Source organism: Larus michahellis, chromosome 5 (genome assembly GCF_964199755.1).
Source record: "Larus michahellis chromosome 5, bLarMic1.1, whole genome shotgun sequence".
Taxonomy (NCBI): domain Eukaryota; kingdom Metazoa; phylum Chordata; class Aves; order Charadriiformes; family Laridae; genus Larus; species Larus michahellis.
Genome location: NC_133900.1, coordinates 54984377 through 55002626, shown reverse-complemented (window position 1 = coordinate 55002626; position 18250 = coordinate 54984377). Strand labels below are relative to the sequence as shown.

Below are 18250 nucleotides of genomic sequence, written 5' to 3'. Positions count from 1 at the left end.
TTATCAAACAAGCAGCTGGTTAAGATACCCCCCCCCCCCTCCCCCGGCGCTCCCCAAAAATGCTATTATCTGTCACACGTTGCTTCTCTGAAGTGGTTAGATTTGGTGCACACATTAATGTGCAAATGTGTTGCCATAGGAACTGCAGCCTCCATTATGCCTCAATGACACCATTCAGCAAAAGCCAAAACTAAAAATAACAACAACAACAAAACCTTAAAAATGAAATAAAAAACAAACAAACAAAAAAAACCCGACAAACCCAAACCCTAAAAAGGCAGCAAAGAGAAAGTCCAACGCACATGCGGAGTCTGGCCCAGGACTGCAGGTTACGCGTGGCTACAGAACAGCGCGGGAGATATTTAGGTTTGATCTTAACTTCACGCTATGGTACAATGGGGCTCAGAGTTCAGCCGGTCCGAGTCTGTGCTGGCTTAGGAAGGAAGGAGGGGGGGTCGAGGGGGGGTCGAGGGGGGGAATGGAGCGGAGTCGTGGTTACCGGATGCACCCGGGGTCTCTCAGACATTTGGCAGAATGAGGCACATCCCCCCCTCAACCTCAAAAAAAAAAAAAAAAAAAAAAAAAGTGCAACACCAGTGCCGTGGTGGCAGTGCCGTGTGTGCGAGTGCGTGCACGCGCTTTCCTCTTCATGCATTGTAGCAAGCGGGTTGGGGAGGGGGGGCGGATCTGGCCCCCCACCTTGGTTTGTTTGGGTTTTTTTCTTTTTTTTTTTTTCTTTTTTTCTTTTTTTTTTTGGAAAACTATTAACCAGTAAATAACAGTAAGACGAATGCATATTCTACTTACTGGTGCATGAAATACTGAAAACTGCATTCAAGTAATATTCCTGCGCTATTGTGAATGCGTCGCTATGTTATCTTACACTTGGAAAAGGAGGCGGCTATGTACACCGGAGCAGTGGTACTATTTTGCAGTTGAAAGTTTCTGTGCTTTACGGAGGTACCTGGGAAGGAGAGGCCGCCGGTCAGGTCAGGTCGGGTTCGGTCCGCAGGACTCCCAGCGCCACCACCTACAGCATGCGAGGAAGGAGCGCGGCTCGGCCGGACGATCGAGCTGCACGGAGCAAACCAAAAGATGGCATGAGGGAACCAAAACTCAACCCGAAATTGGCAAATCGACAGTGACCAGAAATAGAAGGGCAATTTATTATTTTTGAACGGGGGAGGAGAAGGAGGGGAAAAAAAAGAAAAAAATAATTTTTTTTTTTTGTTTGGTTAGTTGGGGCTTTTTTTTATTCTTCCCGCAGCTGCAGGCGGTAGCGGTGGTAGCGGAGCTGGAAAAACATTCTCTCCAGTAAGGAACGCGTCATCCCTGGCAGGGCGTAATGTTCGACGACACCCACGTGCTTGAACCCCAAGGACTCGTAGAGCTTGTGGGCTGCCATCTTCACGGCCGTGGTTCCCAGCACGACGGAGGAGTAGTTGTTGAGCATGGCAAACTCCAGCACTTTCCGGCCCAGGGCCTTGGCGATCCCTTTTCCGCGGTAGTTGGAGTCAACGGACATGCGGAGCAGCTCCACCGTGTTGTCCTCCTCGTTGCCCCGCGCTGCCACAATCCCCACCACGTTGCCGTCCAGGACAGCGACCCAGAAGCAGGAGCCTGCGGGAGATAAAGCAGCACATGTAGCTGCCGGCCACCTCGGACAGGCAACACGGGCACGGCACCCGCTCGTGAACATGCCGACGGGAGCTGGGCTTGGAGTCAGAAATCACCTCTCTGTCACACGTGGGGACTAACAACCTCCATAAATAAGGACCAAAATTTCTTTTTCCTTGACACTGTGAAGGGAAACGTGTGCCTGCTGTGGGACAGACACCCAGCCATGGTCACAACCTCTTGTTGGGACTCAAAGATGTTGCTTTTTGGGTGCAATGCAAGAGCAGTCCTGATGGCTCAGGGCTCCCAGGGAAGGGGGCAATGCCACCCACCCCTGGGCACCCCAGCATTGGTGCGGCTGTTTCCCCCCTGGAATCTCAGCACCTTCCCACCACTGCAAACAGCGCAGGGAAAACACTCTGGAAGAGAGATGCCACGGGAAAGGCAATCCACTGCAGAGAAATTGCTGCAAGCCCCCGGGAGCAGGGGAAGACTATCCCTCTTCCCCAGGGACACCTTGCCCTCAGCCAGCACCCAAAGCTCGTTCACAGCCACGATGGCAGCTTTGCCAGCCGAAGAGGGCTGGCTGCTGCACCCTGAGGGGAGCTGGAGAGCTGCAGACACGGCTCCGCACGCAGGCACAGTGCGAGGACCTGGCCTCCCGGCAGCATCCTCCTGCCAGACCCTTCTCCAACCCGCGAGCACTGGCTTGTTTCTGACCTCCCCCCACGCACGCCTGGAGACATGAGTGCATCCTCCTCTTGTGGACTTCGGGGGCTCAGCGCAGTGCTTGCCTGAGACAGTTTCAAATAAAAACATCTAAGCTGAGCAGCGAGATGAGACACTAGGATCACAAGAGCCAATGAAGCACGAACAGGGGAAAATGCCATATACACCTCCCAGAAAGAGCACCTCCTGCGCACAGCCAAGTTCAGGCTCACCCACCCCTTTTCCCCCACAGTTCGGGGTTCTCGTGGCCAGGCCATCCTTGCTTTGGAGCTGCTGCTGCTCCTCTGCTAGCGCGTGCCAGGCGAGAGCATCTCACGAGCTGGAAACATGGTGCTCAAGCAACTTGGGCCAGAACCACGTAGAGTTTCAGCAAGCAAAACCTTAATGGAGCATCCTTAATTGCACCCCATCAGCTGGCAGTGCTGCTCCAGGAGCGACGACGTGCTTTTCGGGGTGCAGGGGGTCAGCACTGCTGCTCTGCAACGGAGCTGAAGGCGCCATAGGGCACATGCTGCCTTCAAGGGGCCAAAGCAAAACCCACCAAATCAAAGCCCAGCAGCCTGAAGGGCGCCCAGTCGGGCTCGGGGCAAGCACCCCGGGGTCCCAAGAGCTCTGACTGCAGCCCCAGTTATGAAGCTCAAATAAAACCGGACCTCGCTGGAGAGAGGCACCGATACCACCCCATCCCACTGCTTGTAACAGCCAACAAACGTTCGAATCGATGCAATCAGAAACTGCCATAACTCCGCAGTATCACAGCATCACTTGGCCCCACCAGCAAGCAGACTTAAACAAAAAAAACAAACCCAAATAAAATTCAAGTAATGAATTACTCAGGTCTTAACTAATAACCTTCACAGAAAACCCTGGTGAAGAAAAAGTGTCTTGAATTGAACTGAGAAGACCAGCGTTGTCAGGACAGGGCAACTGTGACCTCAGCTTGGATATTACTTAATTAACACCCAAGAAAGCCACTATTCAATTACAGCAGCTAACGAGGGGCACTGACGGGCCTCTTGCCAAGAAGGACTTCCAGCGCTGAGGAGGAACATGGCTTCACCCACCCACAGGAAGAGGATCCCATCACAGGAAACACCCCTGGGGTGCTGAGACCTGCCGCAGGCGGTGGCCTCTCCTTGCCCAGTGCTAAGCAGAAGAAAACCTGACCTGGGCAGCAGCTCCACCTTTAGCATCAACCTTGCCAACCGCCCCGACCCAAATGCATGGCACATCTCCATAAGGACTGGCATTAAACGGCCTGGGTGGGTGCTCAGGGGCGCATGGCACTGCAAAACCCTGCAAAACCTGGGGGGGGACAACGACAATTGAGAGAGCCCTTCATTGCTGGAGGAGAGCAAAGCCCGGGGTGGCAGGAGGTGCCTCCCCGGCTGCTGCCTGTGGGACAAATGCAGGGGGACCTCGGCCATCTCTTTCTGATGGCTTTGCTGTGTCACAAGGTGCATTTGTCCCTCAGAAGCCATCGGAAAGAGAAGGCCGAGGTCCCCCGTGCTTGCCCCCGGCACAGTGCAGCTACTGGGGAAGAGCCGGGAACGAGCGGAGCGCTGGGAACCATCCCCGGTTCAGCCCAGCACAGCCGGCTTGTCCCAGCTCCGGAGCGACGCGCAGCTCCAGCGACGCTCACTCCTGTTCCCACTGCCAGCAAGTCATGACGCTGTCGCTATCTAGGTCAACAGCTAATTTTTAAAACACCGGGACCCATCCTGACCCATTTATCACGAGCAGTTAAGATGTCTCTCCTCCACTGCCGTGCTGACAGCATGGCTTGTTCCCCTGCGCCCCCCTGGATCTCAAAACACGACTTATTCAGACACGACCCCAGATGAAGACCTACAAGCGCTGAAACCCAGCAGCCGCTCTCCCTCCGAATACAAATCGCGGGGCTGCGAGAGCTCGCCGCTCTCTGCTCCGCAGCCTTGTTCCTGAACCACTCCTCCTGTGGCAGCTCTGCCCAGTGTCCCCCCCGCCCCAGCCCACCCATCACCCCTCTGGCCGCACCACAAGCACACCATGAAATCCGGGCCACGGTGATCCTCACCCCAAATGCACAGCCACCAACATCGCCTCCTGTGGCATTGCCCAAAAAGGGGGTTCATGAGTCCCGTCCCATCCCCCCGCCACGTTCAGGGAGCAGAGGTGAGATGCTCCCCCAGGGACACGCCGTGTTGTCCCCAGCACCCACCTCCTCCTGAGGCAGCCCCGAGAAGTGCCACAAGACAGCCGGTGGCCAGTGCCTGCCTGCCAAGTGGCAGCCGGCGGCACAGCCAGCACGTCCCTGTCATCCATCCGTGTGTGTGGCAGCTCCTCCTGGAGCTGTCAATCAGAGACACCAATCTTCGTTTCTCTTGGCCTGAGGTTATGCGATCGCTTCCCCCACTGCTTCCCTATTTTATTCACGACTTTCCTTTCTCCGCAAGCACCTCTCCTCTGTGCCCACCAAGTCCAGGAGGCTGCTAAAGCTCACTCAGCAACACTTCCCACATTTGTAAAAAGGCACGTTTCTAGTATTTTTGGGACTTCTGCCTATTTAAACCCAAATCTGGACATGCCCGCCACAGCAAGGCCCTTCACTCCCCCAAGCCCCCTCTGACCACCCTCCAGGATGGAGGCCGTACCCCCACACCCGTCCATCCCGGCAAGGACCGGCCCGGTTGCAAGCGGCGTGATGGCAAATCCGCGCTCCATGTTAGTTTTTACTTACAACTTTAAAGCTTAATTATAACGATCTTGAGTTCAACGTGAAAAGAAATAGTACCTGGCACATCTCCCCGTGTGTGTTGTGCATGCAACACTTATAATTAGCAGCAGACAGGACGCATCTGCTCAAACAATGCAAGTTGTATTCAGCTCTCGTTTACACCAGCGCCACCCATCCCCAAGATCTTTACGCTGATGCCCACCCCATCTCTGTCTGCTCTGAAGATCACCAGTAGCCAGATCCTTCAGCCTGCTAAAGACAACTCAAGTTTCCAAAGGTGGGTACAAGCCCAGGAGCAATTTTCACCCATGGGGTTGTCAAATTCCTCCCTCCAGGGAGCTGCATCTCATTCAGATGGGGATTTGCTACCGAAAGCTGTTTTGGGGTCTCACCACGTGCTGCTGACCTTGGGCTGAGACCTTCTCTGCTCTGGGCAAAGCCTCCAGTTTCAAAGCACGAACCCTGAAAGTCTTCGGTTTGCTTTTTACCTAAACTCAACATGTTTTCAGCAGTCCCAGCCAGCTGCAGCTCCTCACCGTATCTATCTATCCACTCTTCCAGCAGCACTTACTCTGGAGCAGGATGAAAGCACCCTAAAAAAAACACCCCCCAGGGATGGGGTGCGTATGTGTGTGTGTCTCTTCTTTTCTGGACCAAAGGGACTGACTCAGAGCCTGTCTCGTTTTTGCACTTTTTCACACCTAGGATGAAATAAAATTAACTTCATCTCACCTGCCAGTAATGAGCAACAGCCTCGTTGTTCGCAGTGCTAATAATAGCAGGAGCTGACGTTTTACTCTCACACCGCTATCTGAAAATAATCACTGCTGCAAAGATAAACACAAACCCTGACAGCTACAACTCTCCCTGCCCTTCAGATACTCATCTCGTGGCAGCATCTCTGTCTCTGCCTTCACTGTCATCTCCCTCCATCTTCTGGGGTCCCCCTGGCGCTCATCACTACAGACATCCAAAGCCCTTCCAGCTTGCCCTGCCCTAAGCTCCTCTCTTGGTTTTTGATCCTGCAAGGAAAGTCACTCCAAGGTCTGCTCTTCATGAACATCCTGCATTGAACTCGCCGCCCTGTGAATGCCACTCTGGAGTACCGGAGGTGCCTGCTGGAGGCCTTAGCTGTTTCCAGCCAACCACCAAGCCTCTTTGCAGCACTGTCCCTTGCCTCCCAATCCAACCCAGCCCCTCTGGGCTGCCCGCAGGTGAAGGTGAGGAGAAGCAGCCATGGAAAGCCCACCACCACCTTGCTTAGCTCTCTCCACTCCCCAGCCTGCTGCATCACCACACAGAGCCTCAACTTCAGGAACTCAAAGGCAAAAGTCGTAATAAAAGACGACATTTTTTACAATAAGGGGGGGGTGAGACACTGGAACAGGTTTCCCAGAGAAGCTGTGAGTGCCCCATCTTTGGAAGTGTCCAAAGCCAGGCTGGACAGGGCTTTGAGCAACCTGATCTACTGAAAGATGTTCCTGTCCATGGCAGGTGGGTGGAACTAGGTGATCTTTAAAAGTCTCTTCCAACCCAAACCATTCTAGGAAAACAAAAACTTGGGATGCACACATCTATGAAAAAGGCACAAAACAGCTGTGACATGCGTAACAAGGAAGATGACTTTGGGTTGTTCATGCTTCACAGATTTGGTGAAGTTACACTGGTTCCTCCAGCACCGCGACAGCAGTCAGCCTGGGAGCCCATAGAATCATCACAGAATGGTCTGGATTAGAAGGGACCTTAAAGATCATCCAGTTCCAACTCCCCTGTCCTGGGCAGGGACAATGCTCAGGTCAGCAGTGGACCGGTTTCAATACAAGTCAGTTGAGTTCCAGCGGGTAACGCCTTTCCCTGGAAAGACCCACCCAAGGTATCCCCATGCCACGAGGATTCCACTGTGTTTAAGTCCATGAGTCACAGGACAAAACTGGAGAGGATGTCCACGCACTGGTCCAAGTTGTTCATGAGGCAGGTTGCTTTTCTTGTGAATGGGAGTGTCCAGGAGAGATGTCACGGTGGGATAAACAAGACCTACAAGATGCACTGTAAGACAAAGCGAAGCCAGGGCTCCTGTATCTCTTGCCTCCTTGAAATTAAATACCTTGCATAGCAAGATGCAAGCGGTTCCGCCTTTTCTTTCTCTCCTTGTCCATGGGTTGCCTGTGTCTCAGCAACAACATCCTTCCATACTCTCGGCAACAAACAAACTTACCAGTGAGTTACTCAAACCATGCACCTGTCTACCAACCCAGTCTTCACCACTGCAAAGCCTCCTGCTCCTACAGCGCCATCTTTTAAGAGGTATTTTGTTTACTGGGCACAGAAAGAGCTGTTGCAATAGTGAAATTACTAAAAGAAACACACAGAGTAACCCAGCAGGATCAGACGTGGTTCCTCAGCTAATGGCACCCAGGGTCTGAGAGCGCACATGATGGCGGTGTCTTTCTGCTTGAAATTTAAGGATGGTTCCCAGCTCTTGAGGACCAAAAGAGAGCATTCTTCTAATCCACCCACCTCTCTCCTGCAGCGCAGGCTGCCCTCAGACTCCACACACCGCTGCTGGCCCCACGCCCTGCGGACTTCCCCGGAGCGGTGGCACCGTGCTGCTCATCCTCCACCCAAAGCACCGCCAGCTCCTGCCCAAGGAGGACACGCCGTGTGAGCCCCCAGCTGTGCTTGCAGGCCTCCTCTCCCACTCGCCTCCGCCGTCATGAGCGGCACAGCTCTCCCCCACGCAGCCGACGAGGATGGTGGGTGAAAATAAATTCATTTATTTTTGCTGCAAATTCTTCTACACCCTTCGGTGAATAAAAGGCCAGTGGGTGGATGGGTGGAAAGACTGGAGCCAAAAGCACTAGCAGAGAGTGCTGCTAGAGGAGAGCGGGGAAACGAGACATCAGCCTTCCCCACCAGCACGAGTCCTGCGTGATTGACTATAGCAAGTTCCCTCAGCTTTCCCAAGTCCCTGAGTGCTCGAGGATTGCTACCCCAAAACCAAGAATTTAACAGCACGCGTTACTCCAACAAAGCAAAGCTCTGTCTGCCAGGTATTTTTAAAATCCATTGTTTTCTAGTAAATTCTAGCATTTCCACAGGAGCAAGCAAAGCTCTGCCGCCCCAAAACATCCTGAACACACACTTGGGTCCTCCCCTGTGCTGACACCCCCGCACCGGGGCGGTGAGGGGCTGAGCCAGGTAAAGCCTATCCCTGTTTTCCACAGGGCTGGAGAGAGAGGACAGAGCAGCTTCTGTGGCCATCACCAACTGCTGGTGCTCATTTTGTGGGGTTGCATCCCTATGGGAAGGATTTTTCCTCGGAAGCTCAGCAAAGGGCAAGTATGGAAACCTTGCCCAGAGGCAGGCCCTTCTCTTCCCTCTTTCTTCGAGGGTGGCATTGCTGTCTCCCACAGCAGAGCTCTTATTAACTCTTTGAGGGTTATTTGTGGAACACAGTTTCCAGACAGACACGCAACTTCCCAAGGCAATGTCACTTCAAGCACAGGCTGTGATTTCGTTTCTGCTTTAGCATGTTACAGCCGTGCAAATGTGAGCGATTCCCCTCCCAGCTCAAAGCTGTGCTGGGTGACAGCCTCAGAGCACCATCCAGATGAGGGGACCAGCGGAGCCGCTCAGCAGCCGGGAACCTGCCAGGCAAACACCAGCTCCCCTGTGTGCTTACAGCAGAGCCAGGAAAGCATCCGAGGACTGGTCACCGTGAGAAAAGCAAGCAGATATCAAGACAAACTCTGGCCAGGCCAGGTGTGAGCTCTGTGAGGGGATGGAGGCTGCCCACAGGCCCAGTGTGTGTCTTCAGGGATTTGCTGGGAGCAGCAGCATCCCGCCCAGGGGAAACCTCCCTCTCCAGCCGAGATTTTCCTCCAAGCTGCTAGGAAGGGGCAAAAAGAGGAAAAAACCCAAACAACTAGCCCCCCTAAAATCAGCCCTGTGCTTCTCATAACACAGCAATCTGTGCCCCTTGCTCTTAATATAACCTACATAAAAGCTTGGCCAGAAGTGACAGGTTTGCTAATCCTAGAGATCTGAATGCCCCCAAACTCCTCCCTGCGACCCGGTGATGTGTTGCGGCATAGCCCGGTGCAACACCACCTGCGCAGAAATACCAGGAGAGAGGAAACGCAACACGCTGTCACATCATGAGGCTTTAAATATTTGCCCTTGGAGTCACTTGTTCAGCATCCAGTGCCATCTTCCGGTGCGATTTTGGCCAGCGCGGCAGCCCTTTCTGCCAAGCAGGGGCGGTCCCAGCAAGGTGGTACAGAGGGAACCAGGGGGTGTCCTGTGCTGGACATAGTCCTGTGCAATTATTGCTTATTTATAGATACCAGAGTAAAAAGCCCCGAAGTTCAATGTCTCGCCCATCTTCCTGCCAGCACTATTTATATACATTACTTTAAGCGAGACAGGCTGTGTGCAGCAGCGAGTGGACAGAGTCCCCAGCCCAAAGCCGGCTGTGCCGTGGCTGTGTATTGCTGACGCCACTTAAATCCCTGCCCTTTTATCCTGTCTGGGTTTTGAAGGGGGAGCAGAGGGACTCGGCACTGGAGGCAACTCTCCCTCTTCCTTCCCCTGCACCCTCAGCGAAACGCGGGGCAGACCAGCCCAGTCACATCAGTGTCACAGCAGAAAGGAGCCTCTTCTGGGGAGAGGGCGGCTGCCGTGATATGAATGCTGCCGGCGGGAGGAGTTCAGGGCACAGACGCGGCACATCGGCTGCCGCCCAGCCACAGACATGGGCAGCTCGGGCACAGGGACTAACCAAGGACAGGCAACAGCTCTACCTGCTACTGACTGCAACCGCTCAGCTAGCCAGGATGGGGTGGGATTTATTTCTGTGTTTATGAAGCACATTATTATCCTATTATCTCTCCTTACCTCCACCTTTCCCGTGTTTGAGTTTCTCTCCCTTCCACCTTTCTAGTTCCCCTTGGCTTCAAGCAGGGCTGCCTAACAGCTCCCACAACTTCTGCTAATGACTCTACACTTGACTTCAGTTAAAAGGCATTCCTGGAGGGCTCCTACAAAAACGATGGCATTTCAGAGTAGTTTATGGCCATGGAAACCGGACCAGATGTGAGAGACCCTGACTCCAACACTCCTGACACCTGTGAGCATCCCTCCACACCAGACAAAGCCCAGGGGTCGGCGAGAGGCGGGGGGAGGGCAAAAAATGTCACAGACGCACAAGAATTATTCATGCATGAAATTAGAAATGCTGCGGGACCCCTTCCTTCCCATAAATAACTCCACATAACCTACCACCGCAGGATTCATTGCCCCATTATAAATAATTCCCTGCTGGAAGAGCAGAGGGCAGCGCATCTATATGCCGAGGGTGGGTGACACCCCGTGATTCATGGGGCATCTGGGCAGCAGGCAATGAGATCACCTACACAGCATGAAGAGAGACAGATGATTTGGTTCCCAGCAACCAGCTCAGCTACTTCCTCATCTACCTTCTTTGCCATCCCTGCTTTCACCTTTGTCGTCGTTGTTGTTGTTAGCAAGGGCTGAAGCTACTTGCAATCACCTCAAAGCTCAGGCAAAGCCTCCAAAGCTGCAATCAGCAGGGGATCGGGTGGGATGACGGTGACATCCAGCATTTGACCTGCAACGTGGCCACAGTGTGGTTCCATGCGTGTTCGCTACCAGAAACACCTTGACCAGGACCCACAACAGCAACGGGTCTCAAACCACCCCAGGGGACAGGAATTTAGAGGTGGCCTCTGCAGCCAATAAACCCGAGCACAAAATGAGACACGGGGGCTGAAGGGGTTTTGGACTGCAGGCAACAGCTGGCCTAAACATCTGTGTAAACCCAAAAGCATATTTGGATTCATACTGGTATATGCTGTAATGTGCCCTTGCTGATAAACCTGGAGCAGCAGCACTTGCTGCCCAGGTGCCGGTCCCACAGGGAGGTGTTGTTGCAGCCCAGCTTTACCTTCACCCGAGGATGGAAAGGTTGGTGGGGCTCCGATTTAGAATAACAGCACAAGTACTGACTTTCATCAGTTCCTGCACCACACTTCCTGATGGAGCTGGTCCATACTCAAGAGCACCCAGCTACTTTATCACAGGTATTCTGTTTTGGGGTGTCAAAGCCCCTGGAAAACCCCAAAGATGTTGACAGCTGGCTACAGTTTACTTTCACTCTAATATTTTGACCAGAGAAGAGAAAAACCACATTCTGCAGCAAACAGACTTCAGAAATTGGCCAGGTTTGGTCCTAAACAGCATCTCCTGCTGTCACCGCTGGGGATGTAACCCAGCAGGCGTTTCTCATCTTCTTAAAACCTTTGCTTTAAACCTCACCCTGTTCCTCTGAAGCACCTACATGACAGCTCCTGCACATGCACCTTACTGCTGTAAAGCTTCAGGAGGACCCAGCCTGAATCAACACAAGCTGTTAGCGGCCACACCCCATGTCAGCATTTCACAGGTTGATTTTTCAGACAGGCTTCAGTCCCACGGGGCCAGGAGTGTCTCCGTGCGTGACAGCACCAGGGGAGCTCAGCAAAGCCCTGGGAAGCGCTTGACATGTCTCAGGAACAGGCTTTTGATGAGACAGCTAGAAATCTAGAAATCCAGGCGATGCCACAGACAGGGCAAAGACATCCAGCACATTTCAGAGGGTGCTATATTAAGAAGTGCATCAGCAGGACTTTAAAAATCTTCTATCTGGCTCTTTTTGCTGGCCGTGATGCACCTTGAAAAGCAAAGACTGTAATAAAGTCAACGTATAACAACTGTTCAAGAAAAAGCTGCAGAAGCAGTTATGTGGGATTAGAAGTCCCCTGGTTATCAGGGCATGGTTAGCCTGGTCCATCCCTCTGCTCTCCACTATTGAAAAGAAGGACACGCTACAGAGAAAGGAGAGACAAAACCACCGATTTAGCAATTGGGGTCTACCTGCTGGGTCATCAAGAGAAAGCACAGTTTGAGAAACCAGGCATTGTCTGTGTGTTTTGCGTGTGAGCAATTGTTATCGATAAGCAAAGAATTAAATAGCTTAAAGGAGCGGATAAAGACTAGAATATGCGATTTTGGCCCGGCATTGTCCTCGCGGCTAACTGGATGGTGAGTCCCAGCTCAATGGAGCTGGCTCAGCAGAATGGACTGGTCTGCACAAATGAACAAAGCCAGAGAAAAGTATTTAAAGTACTTTCAGAGTAGATATTCCCTATGCATCCAAAATCCACACTAAGCCTATCAACTGCAGAGTCAGACCTTAAGTAAACCAACACTTTAGAATTTATACCGGTTTTTAGTTAGAAGTTTAAAGGGGAAAAAAAAGAAATCATGCCCTTCTGCCAGCTTTTCTAGCCTGCATCCTCCCAGAAACTGCTCCAAAAGACTGATGTTACAATCAGCTCCTCCTTAGTCAAATTAGTTTACAAGATAAAACGTGTTGCTGGTTGTGTTTTAAGCCAGCTCCTTAAAAGGACATTGTTAAGGCTCAGTCTCCATCTTCTGCGTCAATCTTTCGCTATATGGCTTTATTGCTTTCAGAAAGGTACTGAACTTGCATTACAGCACTTTTCACTTCCAAATACTGAAAAAAAAAAGGAAAATCTACAATTATTGGATGTTTTAGAATTCGTTATTTTCTGGCTGACTTTTACTTCATATGCATTACTGTAAAAAAGCACCGAGCAATAATTATCAAATGACTTTGCTTTAGCTTAGCAGTTGGCTGAGCCATAAATCATTTGGGGAAAAAGGACAGAATCGATCTTATTTTCGCCATCCATCATTACTTGTCTGGTCTAAATTTAGCCAAGACTCCCTTTAGTTCAGCAGAAGTGCCTGTATCTACACAGGTATTGCACCAAATGCTTCACAGCAAAGGGAGAAACTAATGTTACGTTTACTTAAGGTTAAACAATAAATGCAGTTCTGAGCTCTACAAGGACTTCCACAGAGTTTTATGCTGCTCTAACCGAGGTCAACAACCTTTAAGGTGAGTCACCCTCTGGGAGAGCCCCTCTTCTGCAAGTGACCGTAGCAAGAGCCTACACACAACTACTTTTAGCCAGGAACAAGGCAGGCAAGAGGAATTGCATCCAAGATACAGGTTCAAACTTAGGGCGTGACGTAACGCCACGCTAGGACAGAATAGCCCATCTATGTGTGCAAGCTCTTTAAATCAGAGTCAAAAACAAGGCTGAGAGGTGCTTCCCCTACCGTACAGCCAGATCACCTACCTACAGCAAAAAGGGAGGGACTAAAGACATTCGCATATTTAAAAAGCGACAGACAAAAATCCCCCGAACAGGACTACATTGCTTACATTACTTTCAGGGGCACCAAGGACGGTGGTGCTGGGAATAGGTCACCTCCAGCAGGTAATCAACTGCATTTTACAACATATAATCCCAACACACAGGATGGGGCTCCCCAAACGCTGGTGCAGATGCTGACTGGTTCTGCAAACACACTCAAATCTACGTCTGTAAGGCAGAGAAGTGACCGAAAAGGGCGACAGCACAATATTCAATTGTAAGTCACGTAAAGGATGACTATATTCAGCCAAAACGTGCTGCACGGCATGTTTCAGTGGTTCTGAACATGGGTTTTCTTACTCCCTTAGCACATTCCTGCTGTCCTCAAAAGCCTCTGAAGGAGGACTTCACTACCACAGCAGCCGATGAGCAATAATGACGAATAGCAGTTTGCAGTTTTTATGGTGCAGAAACACTGACCAGAGAAGTCTCAGACTCCAGGACAACTCCTCTGTTTTCCTTCCTGGGGCATACCAGGAATTGATGGACAGGGACTGCATTTCACCAAATGCTGCATGGCAAAGAGAAGCTACCACGATACTCTCCTAAAACTTGCAATAAATACAACTCTGTTGCACTCAAAAACCTTTCTTTCTGCAGATGACTTGAGTTTCATAAGAATCCTACCTTGTTGCTAACGCAATGAATCAAACCTCCCCGACCTCTAACTTTCCATTGTATTAATAATCTACAGGGGTGAAACAGCAGTCACAAGGAGTTATGTTTTCTCTGAAACCACGGCGAAGAATTCATTACTCAACATAGAAGGAGACAGGGGGGAAAAAAGAAAAGGTTCAGGGCATAGATTTGGTACAAACTACAGGTTGAATTCAGTTGGTACATAGAATAATAGAATAGTTTGGGTTGGAAGGGACCTATAAAGGTCACCTAGTCCAACCCCCTGCAATAAGCAGGGACATCTTGCACTACATCAGGTTGCTCAGAGCCCCCTCCAACCTGACCTTGAATGTTTCCAGGGATGGGACATCTACCGCCTCTCTGGGCAACCTGCTCCAGTGTTTCACCACCCTCCTCATAAAAATTTTATCTTGTCTGAACCTACCCTCTTTTAGTTTAAAACCATTACCCCTTGTCCTATTGCAACAGGCTCTGCTAAAATGTTTGTCCCTATCTTTCTTATAAGCCCCCTTTAAGTACTGAAAGGCCGCAAACATAGCAATACGTGGCTTGATCTCCTTGAGCCTCTTGCAAGCAATAAATACTTACTCCTATTTCTAGCACAGCAGCTTGAAACGATGCTTACATAAACACACCTTTCCCAGAGCTCGTGCGTCCAACAAGGATGCCAATTATAATCAGTTGTGACCAACTCACCCCATCAGTACCACAGCACATGAATAGCCACCATCTGACACAAGGAGATAAGCCCCCCAAATCCATTGCAACGGCCTGGGAGGAGCTCGAGATGTGAGGAGCAAGGGTGGCACTGAAGCACAGCTCAGTACCTCTGTCCCCCCCAGACGCTCGCCAAGGGCGCTTCTTTGGGTGCTTCTCACCAGGACCAACCCTGTCTGACTTGTTAGTATGAGCCCCCCAACCAACAGGTCAAACCTATTCCCCTAACTTCTGGGTAAGAAGTAGACTACAATAACAGGGGAACTGAAACGATAATGAAGCTGGTAAGGAGAATCAGGCTTGGGTCAACCAACCAAACCCACAGCCTCTCTGCCCTGCGGCACAGTGTCTCTGTGGAGATGCTCACTATGGCGTGGAAGGCGATTAAAAAAATTTTAAAAAGCAATTTCCACCTGCAGCATGCCAAGAAACAAGGCCTTTCCCTTGGAAAGGGGATCTGCCGTGCCTTTCTGACATTCAAGGCTAGGGGCAGCGACAGGACTGATGCGTCCGTTTGCAGCAAATGCAACTCCTGACCCATATAAATAAATGAATAAATAACTAGCAAACCTCTCCAGAAGCAAACCTTCCTACTATTCCCTAAGTGCTTTTAACACCATCACCTTTTAAACAGCAGAGGCCTTCCTCCAGCAATGGCTCTTCCTCTACACCATAGCAACCACCCTGTCCTCTTCTGGAAGAGCAGGGAAAGAGGCGCTCACCCCACCACATGGGACTGGACCCTGAGGCATTTCTCTGTGCTGTTGTGGGGCTGAACCTGACCCGTTGACAGCTGCAGGCACCTCCTGGTGTTTGCACCTTCTCACACCTTCAACCCAATCCTCAGCCAATCAACACGGTGGGTGGTGACTCTGGTGGTCAGGTAGAGTCTGCAGACGGGGGTACTGCTGTGTTCCCATCCCCCTGTGCTTGGAAAGTCTGCCTGCAGGAGATGCTGAGCCCCTCCTGAGATGGTGTCTGGGGGTCCTCAGACTTTCTGAGGCAATCAGGCTGTTGTGTCAGGCAGGACTCCCAGTGACACTAGTGCAGTGGGCAATCTCTCCTTGAAAATAAACACGGGCTTTTTTCCAGCAGGAGGAGCCTGTGAAGGCAACCTACTGCCCTCCAGGTACCATCTCCCCACAGCTACCCCACCCCAGGCTCCCACTGTAAAGCAACACTTTTCTTGCCTGCAGTTCTCTTTTCCAGATTTACTGTGAATATTTAATCCCCGAAGGGCTGTTATACCTAACTGAGCCAAACTAAGCCCTGGTGGGAAGTTGTTCCAGTGTCCCCCACCTGTGTATGCCGACTCCCCCCCACCCTCTCGCTCTGCTGGAGCCCTACACAGCAAGGAGGGTGAACACTTGGTCAAGACTTCACTTCCTTCTGTCACCAAAGTAATGAAAATTAAAGTCCTCTACAAAGCCTCGGTACTGTCTCTTTCCACCCACCATGCTGCAGACCCCACCAAGACCTCCTGAGCAGTCCGAGCCTTCATCCCCACACACCATTTCCAATTTTTAACTCTCAGCAAACCGGTGGCAAGGCCCTGTGCAAAGTCAGAGCACTGCCATGGTGCAGAAACACGCCTCGCTGTTGTTCAAAACAACGTGTTTCTACATCTCTCTTCCAGTACACCAAGGCCAATGTGCCTTGGGTGTAATTCTACTGAATTCCACTACTCCAGACTGAAACTAGTACATTTATTTAATGTGGCAGCAAAAGAAAATTCTACATCCATAAATACATGAACATCTGTCAGGCTGGGCACAGACAACGGACCTGTTGTGGATGATGAATTAACAAAAAATGAAAATTACATGTGTCAATCTCTACATCTCTAAAATTAAGAAAGAAAAAAACCCACCTCTTTGTCTCGTGCTCAGACTACCATGCCAGACCAGTCTGGCCAAAAAGTCCCTACAAAAACCTAATCCAGTTATTCTCAGATCTCCTGTGATGACCCTCTATCAACGTCTTGCATCCTACATCCACGAGTGGGGTTCCTTCGAGTCCCAGCCTCAATACCAGGCAATGAGAGCCAGGGGGTTGAAAGAAATTTGCAAAATAAATCAACGGAGTGAGCACGTGACAGGCCGACTCTCACTTGGCTGGGGAGACACGTGGGAAATGAAGGGCAGTCTGCCAAGGGCTTGTGAAAGCAGACACTTTCGTGCCCTGTACTATCAGCCTGTGGCACGCTCGTTCACCGAGTACCTACAGAAAGGGGATCAACTTACAAGTATGAACAGCACCTACAGCAACCAGAGCCAGGAGAGATGCAAATCCACACGAATCTGGCTAGAAACGCAGTATTTTGAGGATCCATTGGATTTTCTCAGCTACGAAGGCAACACTAAATAACACTAAACCCCCATACACAACGCTGAGACAGGGCAGAAAAGAACATAATTAAGAGCAGGTTCACGGCTGCAACAACCCCTCCTTCCGATGCACCAGTTTTCCCTAAAACATCACAAATTCATGTTGCAGGCAGCTAGAGCACACACATAGCAAACTCGATGGTTTACTCCATCACTGCATTTCCCATTTACGTCACAAGTCTCCTGCAAATATCAAAAGAGCATTTGGGCCTGTACTGACAGATGCCCCATAGCATTCGCTAAACTCCCAACAAGAGACACGGGATGGATTTAAGCCCATGATTAAGTTAAAGCAAATGCTCCACTGAATCTTTAAGTCAAACTGTCCCAGAATTCAGTCTCAGTGAATGTGGGGAGTGTTTTTGTGAGGGTTTTTTTTTTTTTTTAGAATGTCACTGAAATCCTCTTTAGCTGTTTGAGTTATCCATGAAATGTTCCCACTTCTCAAGAATCCTTGCAGATGCTTTGATGCTTTTCAGACTACCGATGGCTCAAAAGAAGCCCCGTAAAACCTGATGATGGCTTATTCCCAAATGAAAATCGCTGCCCGAGAGGCACAGCTTGATGTTATCCTCTGAACATTTGCAGGTTCTGAAATCACAGCAGATGTATATTTTCATAGCCATTAAGTGAATCTAATTGACTTTACAGACAGCAAAAGCTTGAAAAGGTGTTTTACAAATACCCCTTTTAAACAGTTTGGATTTTTAAGAAATATCTCATTAGCATTCCTTTCATACAGTAACTTCCCCCCCCCCCCTTTCTAAGAAATCCCACCACTAACGATGTAATTCCAATAACAAGGACTTTACCAAGACTCTCACTGCTGTTAAGTGGAGTATCTGCCATGCTTTTATTGCTCTGTCTCTAACTAACCATCATCCAAAATTGCTTAGCACTTACAAATGGCAGGTGCTCCAAACCGGGCTATTTTCAAAAGCTTCTCTTTGCAGTTCTACTATTTAACATTATTTTAAATTGAAAGATTACAGATTTAGGTCTTCCCTGGATTCCCACTAGAAGTGTTACACAGTGTTTCTGATGCTGTTATCTCGTTCCAGGGAGGATGAACAGATTTGGCACCTCCAAAAAAAGAACAAAAAGCCCTGATCTCAGCAAATGAAAATTTTTTTGCTGTA

At 50.4% G+C, this 18250-nt stretch overlaps 1 protein-coding gene across 1 annotated transcript in view; it reads right to left on the bottom strand.

Annotated features, from left to right (window-relative positions):
* Positions 1-676: 676 nt before the first annotated feature.
* Positions 677-18250, bottom strand: part of NAT8L (N-acetyltransferase 8 like) — a 29619-nt gene continuing 12045 nt past the window's right edge. Inside the window, exon 3 of the mRNA XM_074587390.1 lies at positions 677-1620. Within this exon, the coding sequence (XP_074443491.1) occupies positions 1253-1620 (368 nt within the window). The 3' untranslated portion in view covers positions 677-1252. The remainder of the gene's footprint in view (positions 1621-18250) is intronic.